General features: G+C 27.8%; 5 protein-coding genes across 5 annotated transcripts; 3 read left to right on the forward strand and 2 right to left on the reverse strand.

The window, feature by feature from the left end:
* Positions 1-2,362: 2,362 nt before the first annotated feature.
* OCT59_025551 (uncharacterized protein) lies at positions 2,363-2,679 on the reverse strand (the record flags this gene model as incomplete). The annotated part of the gene is made up of 2 exons (XM_066139276.1): positions 2,363-2,369; positions 2,486-2,679. 2 exons carry the CDS (start codon positions 2,677-2,679, stop codon positions 2,363-2,365), a joined length of 201 nt encoding a protein of 66 aa, XP_065992167.1.
* Positions 2,680-9,061: 6,382 nt separating this feature from the next.
* Positions 9,062-10,584, forward strand: OCT59_025552 (uncharacterized protein). The gene has a single exon (XM_025317193.2). The coding sequence runs from the start codon at positions 9,291-9,293 to the stop codon at positions 10,008-10,010; it is 720 nt and encodes a 239-aa protein (XP_025178865.2). The 5' UTR covers positions 9,062-9,290; the 3' UTR covers positions 10,011-10,584.
* A 5,175-nt stretch (positions 10,585-15,759) lies between these two features.
* Positions 15,760-16,420, forward strand: OCT59_025553 (uncharacterized protein; the record flags this gene model as incomplete). Its single annotated transcript, XM_066139286.1, has 4 exons — positions 15,760-15,784; positions 15,849-15,931; positions 16,028-16,228; positions 16,301-16,420. 4 exons carry the CDS (start codon positions 15,760-15,762, stop codon positions 16,418-16,420), a joined length of 429 nt encoding a protein of 142 aa, XP_065992168.1.
* A 381-nt stretch (positions 16,421-16,801) lies between these two features.
* Positions 16,802-19,140, forward strand: OCT59_025554 (uncharacterized protein; the record flags this gene model as incomplete). Its single annotated transcript, XM_066139291.1, has 6 exons — positions 16,802-17,047; positions 17,261-17,338; positions 17,412-17,552; positions 17,626-17,688; positions 17,752-18,709; positions 18,797-19,140. The coding sequence occupies 6 exons, from the start codon at positions 16,802-16,804 to the stop codon at positions 19,138-19,140; spliced, it is 1,830 nt and encodes a 609-aa protein (XP_065992169.1).
* A 2,119-nt stretch (positions 19,141-21,259) lies between these two features.
* On the reverse strand, positions 21,260-22,615 carry OCT59_025555 (uncharacterized protein; the record flags this gene model as incomplete). Its single annotated transcript, XM_025310785.1, has 1 exon — positions 21,260-22,615. One exon carries the CDS (start codon positions 22,613-22,615, stop codon positions 21,260-21,262), a length of 1,356 nt encoding a protein of 451 aa, XP_025178866.1.
* Positions 22,616-26,574: the final 3,959 nt, after the last annotated feature.

Raw genomic sequence — 26,574 nt, forward strand, 5'->3', positions numbered from 1 at the left:
AAAAAATATTTCTTTGTTGATTACCATTTAAGTGGGGTGGTCGTGGTCGGTGACTGATTGGTCGTCCCTAAAAAGGTGACGTTAAACTCCTTAAAATAGCATTTAATAAAATCCAGTCCAGAAGAACTAGCCGAATTCAAAAGTTCGACGCTCGTCAATGCTAGGTAAATTGATAAAAATTACTAATTTTCCAGATCGTTAATAAAACCTTAGTATTTTCTCAAAAACTAATACTTTTCCTTAGAAAGTTGGACCTGGTATACTTGTAGGTTGATACTAGCCATATATTTACTTTTGGTTTATAATAATACTGATTGCTTTAATCTTTTTTTTTATTTTCAAACAGGATTAATGGACGTTTCGTAACGATCTAACTTTGCATGCGATTTCATTTTTATTTTAAGTATAAATATTCTATTATTTACGCATTTATATTAGTTTAATTTCTTCTAACAACAAATTTTATATTATAATTGTCATATAGTGTTTTAATCTAACAAATAACGGATAGGAAATATCTAACTATGTGGTGATACGTAAGTACAGTATATAGATTCAATAGTAAAATTAAAGATTAGTAGGGTTAGGAACTTAGGGTTAGGGTTAGAATTAGGATTTAATGGATTAGTTTATTAATATAGGTCTAAATAGTAGAACCCAATATTTTTTTTTTAACGCAGATGATTACACCGATCACGGGATTTTGGTTTTTTTTTATTTAAAATGGGATGTTCTTTTTTTTTCTACCGCTAACAATGTTGAAACTCTTTCAAGATTCGGGGGAAAATTTTCTTTTTTAATACAATTTACGATAAATTTTTAATGTAAATTATATTATTTATTATGTTAAATCAACTTATTTATTTTTGAAAGTGACTTTTTTTGAAAAAAAAGTTACAAGATTAACGAGAAACTACAATAAAGTAAGTGAATTCATTTTTTTGCTTTTTCTTCAAAGAAAAAAAAAACAAAAGAATAGAGAAAAAAAAATCTAGAAATTAATGAAATTAATGAAATTGTCAATGAGATAAAACATTTCACTCAATTTTTCTTGCTGAAAAAAATTTTTTTCAATGAAGAACTTTAATCAGACTTTGAGACAATTTCTATCAACAATAAAATTTTTTTTTTTTATAAAGTACGAATAATGGATATTAATTTAATCATTATTCTTTTTTTTAGATTTTTTTTCGTTAATGCAAAAGATGAATGACATGTGTGTATGAGTTAAATCATTCTATGATCTTTAGCATCATGCGCTAATGGGGAAGACCCACAGAAATGTAATGGGGACTACCGGGCGGGCGAGCAAGGCATGGAAAAACAAAAATGTAACGGGGGACTACCGGGAGGGCGAGCAGGGCATGAAAAAGCAGAAATGTAATGGGTGCCGGGCGGCGAAAATGTGCAGAATAATTTTGCTGTAATGGATGATGTAGTCAACTGGTTTTCTGCCCGGGATTCGAATGAGCACCGACAAAACGCATTAGGACGCTGCTATAAAGCGCTCGTTAAAGAAACCGGCGTTGGATGGTCGCGGCAGGGCATGGAAAAGCAGAAATGTAATAGGGACTGCCAGGCGGGCGAGCAAGGCATGGAAAAGCAAAATGTAATGGGGACTGCCAGGCGGGCGAGCAAGGCATGGAAAAGCAAAATGTAATGGGGACTGCCAGGCGGGCGAGCAAGGCATGGAAAAGCAAAAATGTAATGGGGACTGCCGGGCGGGCGAGCAGGGCAAAGCAGAAATGCAATGGGTGCCGGGTGGCGCAAATGGGCAGCATAATTTTGCTGGAATGGATGACTGGTTTTCTGCTCGAAATTCGAATGAGCACCGACAAAATGCATTAGGTTGTCAAAGATACAACTCTGTCGCTGCTAGAAAGCGCTTCGTTAAAGAAACCGGCGTTAGATGGTCGTGGCAGGGCATGGAAAAGCAGAAATGTAATGGGTACCGGGCGGGGCAGATAAGATTTTATATTTTACATTATTACAGGAATTTATTATGTTTCAAAGCAGTAAACATTTTTATTTATGAAATACTTTTATTTTATTTATTATATAAGTCCCTATAAAAAATTTTTTAGAAAATTGATCACATGTTTGAGGTTTTAAAAAACCAGAAAAATGATTATTAATTCATTAATTGGAGTTTTTTCCAGAAAATTGTTTAGAAGCAACTTGTAGTTCTCCCCACACCAAGTCAATTCATGGTTATATACACCACAGTTTTGCGGTACAGACGTACAGCAGAAGGACAAGCTGTTACAGATGAACACCACGATATATGAAACTGGCTGATTAGAGGAAAGGGCTACAAATGTACTGTATAAAGTTACTGTAAATACTTGTAGAAGGATTTGTGTTAGCGCCTAGCAAAAGAAATATATATATATATATATTTGATTTTTTTATTCTAATAAATCTTATCGATTCTAAATTTGAACTTAACGAATTATTTTAATTGAACATCAAGGTGGGATGTTACATAGTTTGTTCGAAAGATAGGATGTTTTGTATTGAAGTATCTAGAGAGGAAGTTACAGAAGGAGGAGTAGTAGTTGTAGTATTAGCAGGAGGAGCAGAAGCACCGGTAGGTGCAGGTTCGTCAGTTTCCATAGCGTCGTCACACGCTTTGTAGTAGCAGGTGGATAGGACAAAAGGACAGGCTAAGCGTGTCATGATTTATAAAAAATATTATAAAACGCAATATTTAACAACATTAGAAACAATAAAAAGTTTTTTAACTTTATAAGGTGGTAAAAGGGTGTAGATTTTATTATATTCTATATCAAAATCATCAAAATCTTGAAATTTCATTTTACATTTTATTCTATATATCTATACTAACACATTCTAACACATCATCACCTTGTAATCATTATCTTGTAATCATTATCTTGTAAAACAACAAGAATGAGAATTTAGGGACAATGAAATAATGAAATATTCACTTAAATTTCAATATTAAGAGGGTACATTGGTAATTTATCCGATAGCGTTAGCTAAAGATGCACGATGTCCATAGATGTATATAGAGATGACATTATCCATTTGAATTTGATGATAGAATTTGTCCAACGAAAAAAAATAAATGAAGATAATATTAAGATTAAGATTATGTAGAGTATTGTTTTGTAAGTCCGGGATTTTTTTAACGTAAATATTTTCTCAATAATCCATGATCGTGGTATGTCTTATTACGCAAAGATTTCAAATTAGATTAGGTCTTAATAATCCATGATCTTGGTATGTCTTATTACAGATTTCAAATTAGATTAGGTCTTAATAATCCATGATCGTAGTATGTCTTATTACGCAAAGATTCAAATTACATTAGGTGTTAATAATCCATGATCAAATTAGATTAGGTGTTAATAATCCATGATCGTGGTATGCAAAGATTCAAATTAGATTAGGCATCTCATAGACCAAATTAACGGTGAAGAAATTTTATTTAAATAGCAAGGAATTTACGTTTATATTGGGGATTTGGGGGTTACTTTTTTTTTAAAAAAAAAAAATAATTAACGTTTGTAATTCAACATCGTTGAAAATTATAGTTCAGATTTCTACGATCCTAATGTCTTATTACGTGATGTGATAAATTATTTGGTGGGATGAATATCAAATCTTTTTTTAATTATTTCACATTATACAATTTGAGCGATGTAGATAAGATTGTCTTTGACCGATATTGGTCATGATCATTACCACTTATTGAGTAGCATTCAAGGTGTAGTAATATTAAATTATCATCAAGATAGGACTGGCCTGATCTTTTAAAAAGATCTTACGATTAGACTATTAGAGTTATTTAATTTTAAAACAATTCGTACCAAACTTTAAAAAATAAATCCAAAACTCGCATTCACAATTTAAAAATTATAATAATTCAAAAAAAAGTTTTTTAATTTTATATAAAGTTTATTAATAAATTTTTGATTCCAAAATTCGCATTCAGAATCTGAAAATTATACTAATTTAAAAAAAGTTTTTTTTTTTAATTTTATATACAGTAACTTTTCAACTTTATAATCTTATTCTGAAAAATCAAATGGTAAATAATTAAGTTGTCAAATTAATAATAATTACCTGATTGATGTTACTGCCATTGTCTTTAGGGGAAAAGGCGGGAACTTTTATCTTTGAATTCTTAACGTTTAAGAGTTTTAAAAAGGACATCTTTCACCTACTTTCTCTTCTTGATTAAAATAAAAAATATAAATATGAAAAAATTCAATTAATTTTAACTCGAATTAATCGATTGATGTGGAAATCCAGTTTTAGAGAGAACATCTTTTCACATTTCTCGCCTACTTTCTCTCTTAACTTAAAATAAAAAAATATAAATATGAAAAATTACAATTAATTTAACTCGTTTAATAATAGAGAATTAATCGATTGATGCAGTAATCGAACATCTTTTTCACTTACTTCTCTTCAATGTTATCCTTGACTTAAAATAAAAAATAATTAATCGATTGAGCGCTGTTGATTGGATAGGCTGTTTCTGCTGTCGGGAATTCAGTTTAAAAAGAACATTTTTTCATATTTCTCACTTACTTTCTTTCTCTCCAGTGTTAACCTTGACTTAAAATAAAAAAAAGAAGAATTAATCGATTGATGCGGGAATCCAGTTTTAAAAAGTACACATTTCTCACCTAATTTCTCTTCGGCTCTTCGACTTAAAAAAAAAAAATATAAATATGAATTAATTTTAACTCGTTTCAATAATAATTAATCGATCTACAATAACCCCCTAATATAATTAATTAATTTACCTTTAACAAATAGAAATGAATTGAAAAAATTACCATCAAATTTGGGACGTTTTTTACGTTGATAAGGAATTAACTCAATCTTTTGTATTTCTCGATCATAGGGAACACGTTCTGGAATATAAAATAAATATAACATAACGTAAATAGGTTCGATAGCTATCATAACTTCAAGGTTTTCATCAGGATCATTATGATCATCAGGAACATCAGGGGCATCAGGATCAGATGGTAGTTTTAATTTATCAAACAATAAACATAAGTAAAAAATATTGCGGGTAAATACAATAATAAAAAGGGCAAATAAAAAAATATAAGCCAAATATTCTAAGTATTTAATTTCTAGAAGAACCATTTTTTTTTTATTATTATTTATAAAAGTTTGAAAAAGAGCTATTGAAAGTTTTGAAAACGAAGAAATATCAAATATGTATATATATATATATATAGAAAAATATTTTCAAAAAAAAAAATGTTTTTTTTGCGCGATATTGCGATATTGCGATATTTATAGAAAAAAAATTTATAAAGATAACGAAATAACCTAAATAAGTGAGAATAAGTCGCGATCATTACAAACAAAGTAAGCCGAGATGTGCGACGATTGCGACGATTGCGACAATTATAAACAACGCGCGACACGTCTTTTTATTCGTGATCTCCACGAATGTCGTAATTAAAAACCCCTTTTTAAGTTTAAAAAAAAAAAAACCCCTTTATGATTTATAAACATGTTTGACAGATCAGATCAAGGAGGTAATTAAATCACAAGTTTATTCACTAAATTTATATAATATGCACCAAACATATATCCCTTGATACAAACAGTATTTTGTACACTTATCAAACGCGTTTATGTTGTTTTTTTGCTTTATTTATTTACTATGAAAAAAAAAAGTGTACAATATATATACAAATATATAAAGAATTGGAGTTACGAAAATTACGTAAATTAATTTGTCATCCTCCCTTCTCCCCAAACCAGAAGAAAAATATAAACTAATGTAACCAAAAATAAATTAAATAAATTATCTGTTATGGGGAATTCCTTGTGCAATGTCGATCTACAAGATATAGAACTCCCTTTCCTTTTTCACCACCATCACCTTGATCATCCTAAAATGACGCCATGTCATATGAACATCTACCACATACAATTCCCTTGTTTGTGTTCCTATTTATAAACTTTATAAAAATCATCTTTTCCAACTGAAAATATCCAACAACAACATCATGAAAATCATAACGAGCCTCAAGGCTGTGCTCAACTCGGTATTAATTGATTTTACACGTGATTTTCTATGATCATCTCCTTGGTAGTGTGTTACCATGGGGTTCGCACATAATTTATCATACATCATTAGAAATTTATAGTAACATATAAAGAAAATCAAAGTAATAAAGAGAAAATCGGGTAATAAAATATACAAGTTCATGCAGGAGAGACGAATAATATTTGAAAATAATTCTCAATTATGGTAAAATTGGATTACAAAATATTTTCATTAGATTTACTATTTTAATATTGACTTTCAGCCAGAATTACAAAAATCATGTGATAACTGACCGAAAATGATCGTAAATCGGGATACGGTAAAAATTATACAAATAAAAAAATTTACAATAAAATACAATAAAATACAGTAAGTACAGTAAAAAAAGTACCTTTCATCCATTATAGACAATATAAATCAAAATATCCGAAAATGTTATTTTATTTATTATTAATGACGGATTTAATTATTTTATTATTATAACCAAATTAATCACCATATTTCCAAAAAAGTAGTTCATTGAGATAAGGATTATGATTATGATAATATCGATGACACATTAAAATTAAGGTATATGCGATATATATATACTGTATATCGTAAACCAATAAACCTTTTAACAGTTGATCAATAACGTCATTGGAGAAAAAGGGCTTTTTTTTTACTATATACAAAAGAAACAAAAAAGTACAAAAAGGAAAAAAAAAATGAGTTCATGTTGATTCTAAAACATACATATAATAATTATATTTACCTTATTAGTAAGGTAAAATAAAAATAAAACAATCGAAAGAAAAATGATATTTATTTTTGGTTCAAAATATTTTAAATATTTTAATTACCTTTTATATTTCATTTATTTCATTATATAATGTTCGGGATTTTTTGATAATTTAACGGAACATCCCGAATGTATGAACCAATGATGAATAAAAGTTTTTTTTTAAAAAAAAAACAATTCAAAACATCAAAAAAAAAAAATTTATCCAATCATTTCAAAAAATGAGGTACGGACCGAACTATTAAAATACTGATAAAGTTAATTTTTTTTTTATTTTTTACTTTATTTATTTTTTGACTTGAAATGGCTTTATAAAGATCGGTAATATTATGCTACTTAGCCAACAAATTCATTTTATGGACTTAAAAGTTCATTTATAACCAAATAAATCATTATTTATGTACATCAATTTTGTATTTGGACGAGTTGAAAGAAGGAAAAAACCATGACATGAGCACATGACAAAAAATTGAACAAAAACACACACACACACACACAAAGCACACAAAAATCTTTTCTTGGCGTAATAGTGAAAAAAGATATTGAAGATAATAAATGGATTAATAGATTGTATAATTATGGATTCATAAGAAGTAGTAGTATAAGTAGTATAGTAATTTTTATTATCCGCGTTCAAAAAAACTGATTATAAATCGATAATCAACTAATCACAGAAGTGTAATATTTTTTCATGTATCAAAACATTCCAATTAAAAATTCCTGTTTAACAATTGTTCGGTTGGTTACAATTGTCGTAATATTACGATTTAGAAGCACGAAAACGGATATCAACTGCATACAAGGTTATACGACGATCGAACCGCCAAAAAAAAAATCCAAATATTGATACACAGAATACACAGAAATTTCCTAAGGAACAAATATTACGCCGTGATCCCAGCCACACTCAAAAGTAAAAAATTCGGAACCAAGCCATTCCCAGAATTTTCTAAATAGAATATCATTTAAGGATTTAAATAAATTTTCGGGCGAATATCATCTTGTTTTTTATGCATCGTGCGTATTAAGGTTTAAAAATTGCGTAATTTCAAGAAAATTTGAAACAACGTACAACTGACACATTTGTTATATAATTTCACGTTAAAATATATTAACCGAAGCATAATGAAAATCTTTTTTTTTTATTATAACAGAGAGAGAAGAAAGAAAAAAAAGGGTCATTTATTACTATATTGAAAGGGATTATTTATATGTTCCTACTTTTTGGTTAATTTGTCTTTTATAGAAAAAAAAAAAGTTTCTTGAATACATTTATTGCATTTATTGCATATTACACATGTTAAATTGTTCAAATTATCTCATTGTGAATTAATAATTGAATGTTGATGTCGTATTATTTGATATTATTTGATATTATTTGATATACAGTAAATAGTATAATATGTATTTTTTCAAAAAGTAAATAAAGTAAAATAATAATTTTTCAAAAAGTAAACGTGGTTAGATTCTATAATAGAGTTATTTTGAACTCCTTTTAAAATTAACAAAAAATGGTAATTTTTTTTAGGAACTCAAGTTCCGTTATAAGAAAATTATTTCCCCGGTTTTAGGGATAAGGGATAAATGAATTTTTTTTATTATAAACGGGATTAATATTAAAGTTTTTAAATGTATAAAAGGGATTTTTTTTTTTACAACATTAACATTACAAATAAAACAAAAGGAAAATAGAATTAATTATATTTAAAAAGTAAGAATCTTCATTGTTTCTTTTATTCACCGATTATTATTATGTTTTACCGATTATTAAAATAATAATATCTTGTTTCATTTTTTTTAAACCGTACAGTAAAAAAATTTTACGGAAATAATTTTTTATGTCCTATATTATAAAAAAATAAAGTTTTAGTTATTAAACTATTTTTAGTCATCTATAAATATAAAATGAAATACTACCATATAATAATTAATTGTTCATTGTATGTACAAATATAAAAAAAAATAAAATAAAATAAAAAAAAGCAGGGCTGGAATGGGTGAAATGGTTGTTGAATAAGCTGAATAAATAAATCATTGTTTACAAATAAACCATAAAGAGAGTTGATCGGCCGATCATCCCTTACGCTTTTGTCAAGTTATTTATGTTGTTTAAAAGAATAATAGAAATATACTGTGAGAAATTTCGATTCTATTGATTTAATCTACAAATTACATATAAAGAAATAGATTGATATAATAGTGTAATTTTTTTATATAAAGAGGCGACTTTTTTCGTTCGTAACATTTATTCTTTGAAAAAACATCTCAAAAAAAATATCAAAATATTTTTTTTTTTTTAAAAAAAAATCAATTTTTTATAAATACTTCAATACTTCAATACTACAATACTTTAAACTTCAAAATTTCAAAATTTCAAAACTTCAAAACTTCAAAACTTCAAAACTTCAAAAACATTTTTCGTCTTTTTCTTTAACAATTTTATATCATCTTAAAAAAATGTCTGTCGTCGTCGTTGAACAACAAAACTTGGAACAAAACTTGGAACAAAATATCGTCGAAAATATCGAAAATATCGAAAATATGGAATTTCAAAATCCAATAAATCCAATAAATTCATTCATACCTAATTCTCAATTATCAGAATCTCCATTAGAAGAACCTTATTTATTTGAAGGAGAAGAATTTTATTATTATTATTATAATAATCAATTTACACCAGAAGAACAAGCAATATTGGGAATTACTTATGATGGTGATAATCAAATGTATAATATAAATGAACAAGTTAATTCAATATTAACTTGGTCACCGGAAATTGAACTACAAAATCATATGAACGAGTTTCCTTATTTATATAATGGTATCATAGAAAATGATAACTTTGATTCCTTTAATCCTTTTATGGTACAACCTTCCGTATATAATGAATCAACAACATTAGGCGGTAATTTATTATTAACACAACCACTCTCTGAAGTAACTCAAAATGTAATTGAAAATCAACAATTCCAATCATATAATTGGTGTGATTTATCATCCTTTTCGGATGCACACCAATTTATTATTGATAATAATATTTCTACTAAAATTGCTGAACAAAATAATAATAATAATATTAATAATATTAATAATAATAATAATAATAATAATAATAATAATATATCATCTGAAAATCATTATACTGCTTGGACCGATTTTCAATTATTAGAAGCTTAAAACCTTAAAATGGTTTATAAAAAGAAATGGACTTTTATATATATTTTATTAATTTTTTTCATTATTATTTAGTCATTTTAGATATTATTTTGTCTATCCACTACTAGCATTGCATTTTTTTTATATTAAAATAAAATTCATTTTGTACATTCTAAAAATTTTTTTTTTTTAACTTGATTACACAAGTATAAATTAATTTGTTTTTTTGTTTTGCATCTAATTTTGTTCAACAAGTTTCAATTTATTTCGTCGTTGTCTTCTAAATCAATTATAAACAAGCTGTAAAGGGACGCCAATTTTAGTGTCGACGTCGACTAACCAATCAAAGTTTAATGTAATATTTACTACTGTCAACAAAAATGGTAATTTCTTTAAAAATATATATATATATATATATTTTTTATTACACGGAAATAAATAATCGTCCATTTTATTTTTTTCCATTTATGCTAAAAAAAGTCTTTGTTAATAATCATTTAATAAAATTTGTACGACCTTAAAAATGCAATCCTGAAACGTGAAAAAAAAAGAAATTTTCTTTTTAAATAATAATTTTTCCTATATTTAATTTTATCAAATAAATTACTTTAAATAATTTAATCAAACTTTCTCCGCATGAAAAAAATTTAAATGATTCGCGTTAATTTAATCGATTCTGTAACTTTATGCCGAATTTTGTGATACAAATTATGTCAAAGACAATGCTTATTGTAATAAATTTCTTGCAGCTGATTATTTTTTTGGTGCTTACCAAAAAAAGCGATTTAATTCGAAAAAAAAAAAATAAAATAAAATTTTATTTAAATTAGAATTTGGAATAAATTTTTTTATCAATGACAAAGAATCTTCTTTCAAAAAATTAATTATTGTGTATATACATACATTATACATTATATATTATACAAGTATAACAAGTATACAAGTATACAAGTTTACAGTTTACAGAAAAAGTATTCTTATTGCATAAACATAAAATTTTTTATGATTGAATTTTAATTTGGAAATTTTCCCATTCAAAAAAAAAAAAATAAAGTACGTAAACAATTCTTACAATGGTTGGCGTGGCGTCAGTGTAACTTTTATTTAAATGAAATTTTTTAGTGTAAAATTGACAAAATCGTTACATCATTCATTCAATGATACTTTATTAACTTTGTTATTTAATTACTAAAATTAAAATTATAGATATTACAAGACTAGTCCAAAAATTATCTTTATTCGGCAATTAGCTTTTTTTTTCTTTATTACTTTTTCTTTTTTTCTTTTACGGCTTCATCCTTTATTACATTATGTACATTTTGAATAAATATTTATTTTTTTATAATTATTTATTTTCGTATTTGTATTTGTAATATATTATTTATTATTATTAAAAAAGGTTTTAAAAAGCATTATTATTTATAATTATTATTATAATATTATTATGAAAGAAAAAAAAACAAGTTTTTCGTTGCTGAACAGATATTGGTTGGACGTTTAAACATGTTAAACGAAGGGGAGATTTTTTAAATATTTTTATGTTAAACAATATAAAAATTTTTTCGCTATTGTTATTCGTACTAAACTTTAACGGTCCTCGGCTAACTAAAAAACTGTGTTACTTTCCTTCATGGCTATAAAATTTCAAACATGTGCTTGAGTGTTTTTCCATGCAGAAATTTCAACAAAATTTTCAACATTTCGACATCAATAAAAAAATGTACTTACACTAATCGACCACGATTAAGTTGCGACTTTTTGAATCATAAACTGTTTAACAAGATGAAACAAATTATAATTAATACCGTTAGAGATTTTGTACTTTGAATTCAGGCATATGATTATTTATATTTTAGGTTTATTATATTTTTTTTACAAAGAAAATAAATAACTTTTTTTTTACCCCCTTGCAGATAAAACGAAATAAAAAAAAAATAAAAATAAAAAAATAAAAAAATAAAAAATTTCGTCGTAACTGCGCCACACGACAATCAATTATAGGTCAAACCCTTAAAAACAATAAGTCATTTTAATTATACTAACAAAAAATATACAAAAAAATATTTATTCATAATAAATAAACTAATTAAAAAAACTTTAAAAAATTTTTTTTTTAATAATAAGGATATTATAAGTAAAAAATGAACTTTTTTTTTTTTTGTGGTTGTAAATAAAATAAATTGTAAATAAAATTGTAAATAAAATTGTAAAAAAATCATTGGTATTTATTGGTGAGACTTGCGAGAAAATTATTGGATGATTTTTTTTAAAGTACAAAATAACGAGTCTAACCTTCTAAAGGTATAAAAAAAAAAATTCATTTTTCGTAAAATAGAAATTTTTTTTTTTTATTTATAGATTTAAGATATTAATTATATGTCCTTTATCGGATATATTTTTGAGTTCATAAATTCCAAGTCGTTTATGTTTAAAAAAAAATTCTGATTATATTTTTTTATTTAACATTTTTATATTTTTTATATTTTTATAATGATATATTTGTTTACTGTATTTCGAATTTTAATGAGCATATTTCGAAGGATTTCTAATTAATGTTCAAAATCCTTTTCTATTAAAATGTTAAAATGTTATATTGGTTATATTAAAATTTCATAATATCAAAATATGATAAAATCATATTTGCCAGTAATTGTCAGTTGTCACCTCTAATTTGTCACATACTTAATTTCACAGCGCCGTAATTCCGGTAACGTCACCGTAAAAAACGTGACTTTGGCCGGGATCAGGGCATTAAGAGTCGAAATATGTAACAAGTAAGCGGTGACAAATAGGATTTCCATACCGAAAAAATTTAAAGTCCCCTGGAGTCCTGGATTTAGTGAAAATGGAAAACGGGGACGTGGTGACAAATATTTTTCATGTGGTCACGTGATAGTAAAATTTACGGTAACGCTGGGAAATTAGCGCTGGGGAAATTAGCTAGAAAATCACGTGAAGGTGAATTTTGATGGCGATCAGTGTTTTTTCTACATATTAAAACTGTGAAATGTCGGGACGACTCGTTACTTGTAATGGGTAGTATAGCGTCTACTTGTTTTGTATCTCCTCAGTACTCGTCTATATCTTAAAAATAAAAATAAATATAATAAACTGTAAATGCTTCGTTAATCTTAAACTATACCTAAATCAGTGCTAAATCACTATTCAACAGTACTCTGAAAAATATTTTTCATCGCTAAATATAATATTCAGTTGTTCAATAAACTAAACCCTATTATAAAAAATTTTATCCGTTATTTCTATAAAAATGAGTCTTACATGGATCCATTAACGGAAAATGTTAAATAATTCGATAAATTCCGTGATATAAGGTTATTAATTCAGGAAAAATGAGCCTTTTCCTATAAAAAAATTTTGATCACATGTCGGAGTTTTTTTGAATACAAAGAGTTTTTCCCAGAAAATTTTTTATAGGTTTACGGAAAAAAGATGGAATATAAAAAAACGGATCGACTTTTTTTACAAGGAATATTTTTATTAATTATCGCTAAATCATTATTACTATTAATTCTAACACATTATTAAAGATTAAAAATTACAAATATTAAATGACAGGTTAGAAATTTAGAATATCGGTCTTCAATCATCCAATAAAAAAAGTATTACTATTACTGTATTACTATTAGAATTAGTTATTAATAAACGTTAAAAAAATATCGATCCATTAGGATCGAAATTCCCTGACTTTGTGAACAAAAATATTATAAATTATGTACTGTTATCGGGAATTTATACTTTTATGTATGTATTATAAATTAATCAAACTTTGTCAGTCTTCTTTGACGAGAGAACTTAATAAATTTTCTGTTAAAATTTTATATACAAAAATCATAAAAAATTTTGATGTTAAAAATATAGTAGTACAACGTCAATTTTTTATCCTTTATAATTCCCAATAACAAAAGGTATTTATCATGACCTTTTAATGCTTTTCTTAAATATAGTAAATATAGTAGTAATTTTTTTTTTAAAAAAAAAAAGAAATTATATAACATATATAGATCACGCGCAGTATCTGATTTATTTTAGTTTAATTTGGTTGAATGAACCATTAGAATTTGATCCATTTGTAAGAAGAATCATTGTTTAAAATGCAAATCTTTTTACTTAATGGTATCTTGGGCGCTTCTTTAATATACTGTATTATTTCAAAATTCTTATTTTCCATGTATATATATATATATGATGTTATGACGTTTATGCATTTGGAAGCTGAAGCTTGCTAGAAATAATTATTCATGCAAGGAATTATAAATCATTAATTTTTTTTTTACCATATTATTATATTATTTTGGTATCTATAATAAATCAACTCGGAGGATTGAAATTGTTATTATTTAAAAAAAAGTAATTAAAAAAAAAATATAAATTATGATAAATATTCTGAAGATGAATAATAAACCACCCGTTGATAAGGTTTTATTATTAAATTATTCTTTCAACAAGATAATAACATAATTATAACATAATTAAAAAGAGAAAGTGTATTAATAATATAAAGATAGTTTTTGTACTTTTCCTGGACTTATTTTTATAACAGTTCTAATGATTACATCAGGAATTAATAACGTTAATATTGTTATAATTTTAAATTATGTTATTTTTCAGTCGATTAGGAATATGCGGGATTTTATTTTATGTCAGACATCCAATATTGAAATTGTTCAGTTATAGTGGTCGGACACGTAGAAGCTTGTGAAGGCAATATAATTAATAAAGAAATGCGTTATTAATCAGTTATTAGTAGCATTAATTCCTATTGTTCACCGCAGTATTCCTAATGACTGACAGTTATTGGATGGGATATCGGTCTTTGATCGATATCTCTTTTCTCCCATCCAATAATATAGAGTTGTTGATTGAAAAAAAAATACTATTAAAAACATAGTAAATTTCGATCATCTGCAGATGTATGGATAATGTAGTTTTGTAACGAAAATTAACAGAAGAAAAGGAAGTAGTAGGAAGAACTCTCTTCTAGGATGATAAAGGTAACGGCTAGGAGCTTAAGCAAACCCGATTCTAGATGATCTAGAGGAAAAGTTAGAAAGATATACCAGAAACGCAATAGAAAAAGAGTCTCAGAAAAGAGGAAATTATATACAAATTGTTTAAAGGGGTAGGAAGAGAGAAAATGAATAGGATAATAAATACAAGTATGAAGACGATATTAAAATTAATATATAGTGAAGGGGAACTTGAAAGATTAATAGAGGAAGTAAATGACATAGAAGAAGAAAGACATAATACAATAGAGGGATAAATAGAAAAGATCAATTGTTTGATTGTAAGTCCATTTATCACCGTATTGGCCTCGTTTCCCTCTTTCTTTAATGAAACCAACTCGGATTGATGTGTAGGTAAGTACTTATAAAAACATCCCATATTTCGCCATTCAAAAAATATTTTTTTTCAGGGTGAATAGCTTTTCGATTATTTGGAAAATTCTCGACTGGACCGATGCACAAACCCGTATTCTTATCAACGAGCGTAGAAGTAGGAACGAAGAATATCATAACTGGGGAGGAATAGATACGTATTTTGGGAAAGTATTACAACTAGAATTAATGAAGAATTTGGTTCTAATTTCCTGGGACATCATTGTAAAGAAAAATTAAATAACTTTGTTCGGGATTATAATGTAAGCCCTTTTTCTTTGCTGGCACAGAAAAAGTTTAAGTACAGTATATAACATTAAGTAATCTCTAGTATTTTTTTCTATCTGGGAACTTTTAATCTTTTTTTCGAAATGAATATGAGAAAAAAGGCGATGTGTGAATATATATATGAATGGAAGTCGAAGAAACTATAATTAAACCACGGTAGATAAATTAACAGCTCGAAGGAGTCGAACAAGTGCTAGATATTTTGACGAGTTCCGCACTCACTTTTGGGAAAAACCTGAAAATGCTTTTGATAGGGTTCGTAGTAATACAGTATAAATGTTTCTAATCGTAGACAAGGCAGAGGAATTGTTTCACCTGCACCTTCCATTGAGGTGGTTTAACGCGTACTAGGCCAAAGATCATCTAACCGAAGAAGTAGCAATCAAAGAAGTCGTACACGTTTGGAATCACCATCTGGCTCCACCTTTATCTCGTGATACAGGAATTCCTTCCGGAGGAGGAAATAACACGGCAATGTCATCTGTCCAGTCTCCATCTTATGATTATGCTACTGACAATCAATGTTCATCGAATATAATTCACTATATTCATGTACGCCTGAAAATGCTAAAATATTAAATGTAATCTCTTAAGCCCCCGATATTCATTAGCCTTGCTAACCAGTTAAAGTCTTCAAAGTATGAGGCTCTGGATATTTCGGATAGGATAGACAAACAGGTTATTTCTCCACCCGGGTTAGATATACTAACGGGACCGCTTCAAGAAGATAAATTTGAATCTTAGTATAAGTTGATAATGAATCGTTAAAAACGCTATAAATCACTAATATTGCTATAGTAGTGCAGGCGTTAATCAATCTGCATTTGTGGTATAGGTTTCTAATTACTAATAAAAGGATTTGAACTTGGATAGGTGTGGTCGGTACTAATAGTTTACATATTTTTTATTAACTCGAGTGTAAAAATTTGACATATCCGCGTAATTTTGGAAAGACAAAGCGTTATTCTTATAAATACCTCACATGGTCTGATACGTAATTATGTGCGAATCAGACACGAGGATCATTCATGATTTTGATCTTAAGTGGCTTAGTTTATTCACGGATTTTTCTAATTTTTCAGAGTTCTTTCTTATCTTTGACGCTATTTTCAACGGAAGCAAAATATGGAAAATAAAACACCTTTCTCAAGAAGCACCCTTTTCAAATTTTTTACTCAGCCCGAGGTAATATCCATGATCAGCTCTATAAACGCAAATGACATGTTCGCCTACTATCAGAAAGAACGGCCAAGCAACAACTTTTCAACAATATACGACGCGCTAAGCAAAGATTTAGAAGAAATTATTGATTCAAATTTTTTTAATACGGATATAATGCAGATTTTGAGAAATATTAAGGACACATGGCATGTAAGTAAATTATTTTTTTTATGTATATACAAGAGGGATAGCGCTCCCGTTTAAGGGATGTAAGTATCTGAAGGCAAGGAGGGACATATGGGGACTGCGGGTCACTCAAGTTTGGGAATTTGAGGGCTGTAAGCTATTCACTCAACTCTTCCATAGTCATTTTCGAAGCTGATTTATACAAGTTTTAAAAACTAATCCATTTTTGCTTTTAAGATATGGAAAAAGCAATTTATTCAACGAAGTCGTGAAAAAGTGGTCAACGAACAGGAGACCCACCGCAAAAATCGATTTGTGAGTGATATCTTTATTTTTTTTTTCTTACTAAAAAAAACCAGATCACTACAATCACTGTTTTCTTTATAAGCAAACGATCACGAAATACCAAGAAGGTGTAGTCACGGTTGTCGATTCAGAAGCTATAAAATGGTCTGAAGAAACGATAAATGAAAAAGGCCCAATCTCCAAGCGACCTCATGAAAACGAAGAAAAAATCACTTCTAATAAGGTTAGCATAGAAACAATATTTATATCCAATAGGTAAGATTAGATGAAATTATGTATACTACTAATTATTAAAGATCAAAAATAGAAATGAAGAGATGACAAGAGAAGAAGCGGGTACATCAACTTCACCAATAAAGGTCAGGATAACTTAAATTATTAGTCCGCAAAAAACTTGATCTCACCATTTCACGTGCATACAGGTCGATACTTATGGAAAAGAAAAGTTTGCTAAAGAAAATACTACTCAAGAAGAAGTGCTGAACTCTGTGGTCGAAACTTCCGATATCTTCGGCAAAGTCAAATTCCCAGCATATTATGATAAACTTAAGTCTATCTGGCACACCCGAGATGCTGAGGCGAATTATTTTATTATTGATATGGGGGATAAGGAAATACTAAATCAGGTGCATGAACTATTGAGCGAGGATGAATTGTTATCGTTGAGAGAGAGACTGATATTGACGGATGAGGATGAATGTATAAGTGTAGAGACGTGTAGGTATATGACGCTGTTTGATGAAATTATAAAGGAAGAGTGCTATCACGATAACGATCTGACGGAAGATATGGAAGGTGAAAATGATATCATAACCGATGAGGAAGAGTTTGAGAAAGTCATTGCAAAAATGGAGGAAAAAGTGCATCAATTGGACAGCTTATCCGAAAAATTTCATTATCTATCTAATTACTTTCCTATTCCAGCTGAGAGTTACGATCAATCAAAAATGCCAGACATGTTTATTGTTAAGAGCGTCTCTAGTCACCTTGATACAATCACAAAAATGAATGGCATAATGAAGAACGCTCCTGAACGCACATGGACGGCTCATATATTATCATACCTATTTTTTGTTACATTCTGTTTTATTGATTCATTGCAATATTTCTCATGTGAACGAGATATCTCTACCAAGATTGACATTCAAGATAATGGTTATAAGGCTGATGGTGTCCTGGAACTTCATGAACGATTCAAGCGAATCCCATTGTTTTTGCTTGAGGTGTCGGATGGTCCTATTAATCCGGGTAAAATTCATGGAGATAGAGTAAAGTTAATGAACGAAGGAGTTTTCGCGCTTAATAAATTTATAATGAGCACCGAGCTACCAAAGTGGAAAGTGTGTGATAAGTTGGGTGTTTTCCTAGCCCAAGGATTTGGTAAAGTTTTTAAATAATTTTAATATTTTGATCCTGCAGTGCTTCTTTGCTTTGGATCTAATATATTTCTTGTTTGTTTGCTTGTAGACGATAAAGTTATTATTGAGCAAATAATATTTATTGTGCCTGGCTTGTATATTTTTTCGCCATTTACATTCCCAGCACTAACCATTCCAACTTCTAACACCAATCTAGGACATGCACCTAGGCTCATCCGAACACTCTTGTGTTTGCGATTCAATATTATTAAGAAAATTGAGATGTTTAAGAAATTTGCGAAGGAAGGTCAGCAATGCTATGTGAACCCTAGAACAAAGTATGCAACTGGTATTACGCCGGGACGACTTAGAGTTGTGACATTTGCACAATTTATACCGAAAGTATCAAAAGAGACTAGTAAAGTGAATAGTGGGAAAGGGAGAGGGCTCTGATTAGATGTATTAGTAAAATAGTTTTTCGTAATTTTTTGTACTTTATCACATCATGTTCGTAATGCTGTCTGTTTAATAAGTGATATTAAGTCATAAATTCAAGTCATGTTTTAAAATATTAAAATTCCGATTATATTTGTTTTAGCATTTTTATAATTATATATTAGTTTATTTCGAAATTTTATGAGAAGGATTTCTAATTAATGTTCAAGATTCCTATTTGTCATATTTGTCAGTAATTGTCACCTCTCATTTGCGCCGTAAGCCCGTAACTCCGGTAACGTCAGTGTGACTTTGGCCGGGATTAGGGCATTAAGAGTCGAAATATGTAACAAGTAAGCGGGGACAAATAGGATTTCATTTTTTGTCCCGGACTTGAGAACGGGGACGTGAAGTCGTGAAGTCGAAAGGACAAATATTTTTCATGTGTTCACGTGATAGTAAATTTATGATAACGCTGGGGAAATTAGCACCGACAACACTGGCTAGAAAATCACGTGAAGGTAAATTAACTGTAAAATGTTTCGTTAATCTTAAACTATAGCAGATAGCTAAATCAGTGCTTCAACAGTCAAATCCGATAACCCTGAAAAATATTTTTCTTCGCTAAACATATTTGTTCAATAAATTAAATTCCTATTAAAAATTTTATCCGTTATTTCTATAAATATTTTAATAAGAACAGGTACAGAGGTATTATTATAATGCTAGACAAAAAGCTGATTAATAATTTGATCAACTATTTATCTTTCATTTCTTATTTACTTATGTGTTCATTATGATGATAAATATTGATCTTGTTCTTAGGACATTTGAAACTTTATGGTTACGTAGAATTAACGTCAGTGGGAATCACATTGCCGTGTAACTTCGATTACAGTACGATTTCCCAAATGCTATTTTCCTAAATATACCTTTTCCCGAAGCCAATTACCTGAATATCAATTTTCTGAACTGGACATTTTCCTGAAATAATCAATTTCCGAATCCTTATTTCCTGAACTTTAATTTCCTGAAATTCTATTTCTTGAATTCCAGATCTCAATATCTCAAATCCCTATATCCTGAATGAGCAAGTTCCTGAAATATTTAACAATAAACTGTATTTTTAAAAATTTATTACATATTAGTTTATAAATATTGCACCATATTCCAATTTTTTCTAATTATTCAAGAAGTTCAAATGATATTATTAAATAATTTTAAAAGTGCCATAACATTTATTGGAAATTGAAGTTAGCTATTACTGAACATTTGTTAATTTCGCAATATATACTGTACATAGGAAAATTACTAACAAAACACTTTATCTATAAGGTATTCCAAAGTATAATTATACTTTATTATTGAAGTTTCTAAGTTTATTAAAAAAACATCATGTTACAATGCTTAATATAATTTTTCATGATTTAGCAAATATACTGTATAGATATTGGAATTCGGGATATTGGATCTGAGATATTTGAAATAAGGATATTGAGGTTCGAATATTTGGGATTCGGAATTCGAGAAATAGGATTTCAGGAAATTGAAGTTCGGGAAATAAGGATTCGGGAAATTGTATGTTTCAGAAAGGGTCAGTTCGGGAAATTAGTATTCAGGTAATTGACTTCGGGAAAAGATATATTCAGGAAAATGCGTTCAGGAAATGGTCCGACAATGCTTTATAATTATAGACTTGGTACACATGCACTTGTGTATTTTCAAGTTTTAATTTACCATAACGATAAGAAAACAGAAATGTCAGTTAAACTAATCTTCCTCTTACTCCATTAGAAACAAATATGAATACCAAATGATAATAATTAATAGTATGGATCTCGATTCAATTAATTTAGTTGGTAATATTTTAAACAGATTAGAAGAGTAAGCCAAAGATAAATACTAATGTTAATTTAAAGAGTAGTAGGCGCAATAAAGGAAAGTGGAATGTAATTTTTAATACATAAAAATAAATAATAATTTTCGAACTTGTTAACGTCAAGCCGTATCTAGTCACGTCAACAACGTAATACAATATGGCGCAACTTTGAGATACGTCACTAATCAAATCATTTTTTATAAAATAGAATAAAGATTTATGTAAAACAACATAATAATATATTATCTCTTTCTATCTTTATAAACATTTATCTATTAAAGATTGAGTAGGAAATTTTAATATAGGAAAATCCTTATCATTTACAAAAAAACCTATATTACCACCAAGAGAAGATTTAACATGTAGATGAGCTTTTCTTTTACAACTACCTAATCTAAAAGAATCTTCAAGAGTTCCAACCAATTCAAAACCAACTTTCTTATTTAGAATTCGACCTTCAAGTATTTTTATACCAAAAGCTAATTGTGATTTTAATGTAGCAGTAATAATAACAAAAGCTTTGGCACTAGCACTTGGAATATGTGCATTAACTATAGGGTTGAACCCAGATTGCTCAAAATTTGGTAGGCCTTTAAATGATGCCTTAGCACTAAAATTTGGTAAACTAAAATTACCACCAAATTTAAGAGCTGCTCTTGCATCCGCAAGAGCATCAGCTGCAGCAACAAGGTCAATTTCAGGGCCGAGTTCTAATAAACCTGGTATATTAAAAGCACCTATTTTGATACTTGCAATAGGAGAATTTATAGATGCTTTTTCTTCATGGCTTATTTCTTTTGGAGCTTCAAGGGAAAAATCAAGGTTTACGAGTAAATTTCCACTAAGAGTAATTGAAGCTTCTTTCAATTTAGGAGGAAAAATTTTACCTCTAATTCTCAATGCAAGAGCAGCTTCACCTTTTGTAAAACAATTAGCGCAAAGCAATTTAATATTTTTATTATTTATAAGTGATATATCTGGTTTTGAAGATTTATCACTTGCTGAATCAAATAAAATATTTAAACCTATTTTATTACTAATATTAATTGTTGGAAATGAAATGCCGAATCTTTCTTCTAGACTGCGACGAGTATTATTATTTGTTTGTTTCCCTTCGACCCAATTAATATTGATATCGTAATCTTCTAAATTGTGTGGAAAATCGCATCTCATAATAGCAAAAGTTGTAACTAATTTAGATTCATCTATAACTCTGTCAGTAGCCTTAAAAAATTGAGTAGACCTTTTACCAAAGCATTCCCATTTATGAGAAATTAATAACATAATTCTTTCAGGCCATTTCTTAACGTCCTCGGCCGCTTTTTTGTCCTTTAAGCTGAAAGCAATTTTTCTTTTACCATTTGCCTCTGTTTTACAAATAACACTTTCTACACCACTTTGATCAGGATTAAATGATGGTAAGTTGGTCTTTAAATTAAATTTTGCCTTATGATATCCTTCTGAAGGATCACCAACTTGTTGACTATAGACAGCACTAAGTAAGTTTGTTGTTTTAAATTTTTTGTTACCCATAACAACATCAAAATCTTTTGATGCGGCAACAATTCCAAAAAAGAAAAGGAGTAAAAGCGAATTTAAAATGAACTTGATCATTTTGAATTTCGAAAGTGATACTAAAATTTATTCCAATATTAAGATGATTGAAAAAATTAAAAAAAATTACGAAAAGTTTGTATCATATATGTAAATAGACAGTATTAGTTCGAATATAATGATATTAGAATATATTTAGACGCGTCTTATAGCGTCAAAAGGAATGTTAAAAAGAATTATTTGAGAAATGTTTTTTTTTTTTCGTCGGATAAAGAAATTTTTTCAGGATTTATATAAAAATTATTTCAATATTTTTAAGATTTACATAAATGAAATCATTATATCAGAAACTTCTTTTTGATAATCATTATAATAACGTAAAAAGAATAAACATATTAATAATATTTCATTCATTGAAGGTTATTCAGTACTGTACGAATTTGCAAATCTGTTATAGAGCTAGTACAGTACAGTACGATTGATTTTTTTTTATATGACGTCTAATTGTCCAAATAACTATTATAATTAAATGGACGCTGGTGTCCAAATAACGGTACATTTAGTCATATTCCCTGTTAAAAAGTCGATCCGTTTTTCATATTCCATCTTTTTTCCGTAAAAGGCTCATATTTCCGGAATTAATAACGGAATTTATCAAATTACTTATATTTTTCTATGAATAGATTCATGAAAGGCTCATTTCTACGGAGTTTTAACAGTTATAAGAATTGATCATTTAGATCTATTTCATGTGATTATTTGGACGCCATTGTCCATTTTACATGTGGTTATTTGAACATCAATTTCGTTTAATATTTGAGCATCAGGACATCAATTTTACTCAGAAAAAAAAAAAGAAAAGCATCAGGACATTTAATATTTGGACATTAATATCCATTTAATATTTGGACATCAATGTCCATTAATATAATAGTTATTATTTAATATAATAGTTATTTGAATATCACACGAAAAAAAAGAAAAAAAATTTATTAACTGTACATATTTACTAAAATATATGAGATTTAATAAATATTTAATAAGCGACCAGAAAAATTTAATTAGCTAATAAAGGAAAACAGACTCGGAAAAATCAAAAGATTTGAAAAAAAAAGTGACCGCAAATTAATAGGCAGTAAGTAGTAGTTATTAAGTACATTTGAAAATTGAAAACCTTAAAAACGAATATTTTCGTCATTTCACGACGAAGAAATAATTATAACCTTACTGTTGCGATTCCAAGATTGGGAATAATTGAAATCATAAGAAATTTCTTTTAACTTTATCGGATTAAAATTCAATAAATCAAACGGAAATTCTTTAAAAAATTTTTTTTTTTCTTTTTTGAACGAACGAAATTTCTATTTCTTTGCGTATTCTGATATCCGATTGAATGGACTTTTAATTTTGTTCAGATCTTCTGTTATTTCTTTGCTAATTAATGTTATTTTATTTTAAATTTTGTAATCAAATAATTCTTTTGGCAGTCAACCACTTCTATGTACCATATTGTCAAACCAAAATGGGAATCATTTATTAATTATGGAAATTGGAGTTTCAGGAAACGACTTTGGGGACAATGGCATCAGATGTAATTGATTATCTTATATGTTCCAAATTCTTTTATTTACTTTTTTTTATTATTCTTTTAATTTTTATAATTAACATGAACGAATAAGATTTTTTTTTTTTAAAAAAGAATTATATTTAGGAAAGCTTTGAAGATCCTTTTAATTTTTATAATTAATATGAACGAATAATTGAAAAGCTTTGAAGATCAATTTAATTTGATCACGATTTTTCCCGAAATCATTTACCTGATTGGCTAATTTCCCAAACTGGACTATTCCTAAAACATACAATTTCCCCGACCCGAATCCAATATTCTGAATCCCAATATTTACTATTTTTAAACTTTTTGCTAAATATTAGCCCTGTTCATTTCCGGTCGGTTGCATTTTTCGGTCGGATTTTGTTGTACAAAAATTATCCAATAAAATTTTTTCATTTTCGATCGCAAATTGAACTGCTTTAGATTGAAATTTAGTTCGAACTCCTTCTATTGATATATATTTTTTTCTTAAATGTCACGTAAACAGAAATTATCTAATTTTGGTTGGTTATTTTTGGCGTTCGACCAAAAAACCCCCAAAAAAATTGGGCTAAAAGTTCAGAAAATGGTTGCATTGTACAAACTGATCAGCCCAATCAAAATTAACTTAAATCTGACCGAAAAATGCGACCGACCGGAAATGAACAGGGCTAATAATATTTGTTGAATTGCTAAATAAAAAATTATTTTAAACTAGTAAAATGTCAAAAAAACACCGCGCGTGTGATCATCACCACACCAGCATTAGCAAATATTCATGACATTTTTAATTCTGACTAAAATTCTACCAGTAGCAATACACTTTTAGAATATCTTATAGATAATGTTTTGTTATTAATTTTCCTATGTACAGTATATTGCGAAATTAACAAACGCCTAGTAATAACTAACTTCAATTCCAATTAATGTTATGTCACACTTTTAAAATTTTTTAATAATATCGTTTTCATCTGATCTCTTTGAATAGATATATTGAATTATGACGCAATATTTTATAAACTAATATGTAGTAAATTTTAAAAAATACAGTTTATATATTTCTATAAAAATTTTTAGAAAAATGCAAGTGTCCGGAATAAAAACCAGAAAATCGGAATTTTTTTTATAGGGATTTCAACAGGAAATTGCCCATTCAGGATATTAGGATTAAGATATTAGGACTCAGATTTCTGGGATTCGGAAAATAAGGATTTGGGAAATTGTATATTTTAAGAAAGGGTCAGTTTGGGAAATTAATATATTTAGGAAAATGGCATTCAGGAAATGGTCTGACAATGATTTTATATGTACAAAAAATTTTCGATACCATTGTCCCTATAAAAAAATTGGATACGTTTTTTATAAAGTTTTTATACGATTTTTTTCCTTAGAAATAACGTATCATAATAGGATACGGAAAAATGCACAATTCCGTATCACTAAAAATATGGTTTGGATACGGAATTTGCACGGGATTTATATGGAATTTACATGATTTGATCACTGATTTTATCACGAAATTTATACGATTTGGTCACTGAATTTACTATTTGTATTACAGTTTACTATAATTGTATTTACATAAATCTAATTTCACTTTATTAAATTAAATAAAAAATAAAAAATAAACAAAGTACAAATACATTATGAAAATTCCCTCCTTATTAAAACCACCTATTGCAACAAGTTCAGGTTCATTTGGAGTCAAACAACCTAAAAGAACAAAAAAAAAAATTGGAAACAAAACCCCCCCTCATATAGTATCTGCAATCGTCCAAGTCACCAAATAAATCTCATCTCCGATATTTATCTTAACATTTATTATTGGATTAATAATTATATATTCTTTTTTATTTATAATATTTCCAGTTGAATTTTCTTTTGCATATCCTCGTTTCTTTATAACTTCTCTTATACTTTCTTCTAATTGTCCATTATGATCTCGGAGAATTTTAATAAATATAATTCCATATGAACAATATTCACCATATTTTTGTTTAACTCACATCTCGCTCCTTTAGTTGTTATATCAATACGCTGAGATTTTTCCATAATTTCAAGTTTTCCTTCTTATTTTATGTTTTGTCCACACACATTTTCTTGTCTTTTTAAATTTGATAACGAAATACTCCGTCCACATGTTATCCAAACGTAATATACCTCTTCTTTAACTATGTTTCTCAACCTTTTTCATTTTTCTGATACTGCTATTCAATCTGACGAAATATTTCCTTACTTTTTAACCTTGTAATAAATGAAATTTAATAATAATCTATCGATGATAAAATATGAAATTATTATTAAATTAATATATCTCAACAAAGCAATAAACTAATTTATTTTTACTGGATAATGAGTTAATTGAACTTAACTGTTATTTAATAATTAAAATCTAGCAAAATACATAATAAAATTTTTTATAATCCAT

This window comes from Rhizophagus irregularis, chromosome 5, assembly GCF_026210795.1.
Source record: "Rhizophagus irregularis chromosome 5, complete sequence".
NCBI lineage: Eukaryota > Fungi > Glomeromycota > Glomeromycetes > Glomerales > Glomeraceae > Rhizophagus > Rhizophagus irregularis.

What these genes read in the sequence shown, in the direction of transcription:
- OCT59_025552 (XM_025317193.2), top strand. Translation starts at nt 9,291, where the DNA reads ATGTCTGTCGTCGTCGTTGAACAACAAAACTTGGAACAAAACTTGGAA.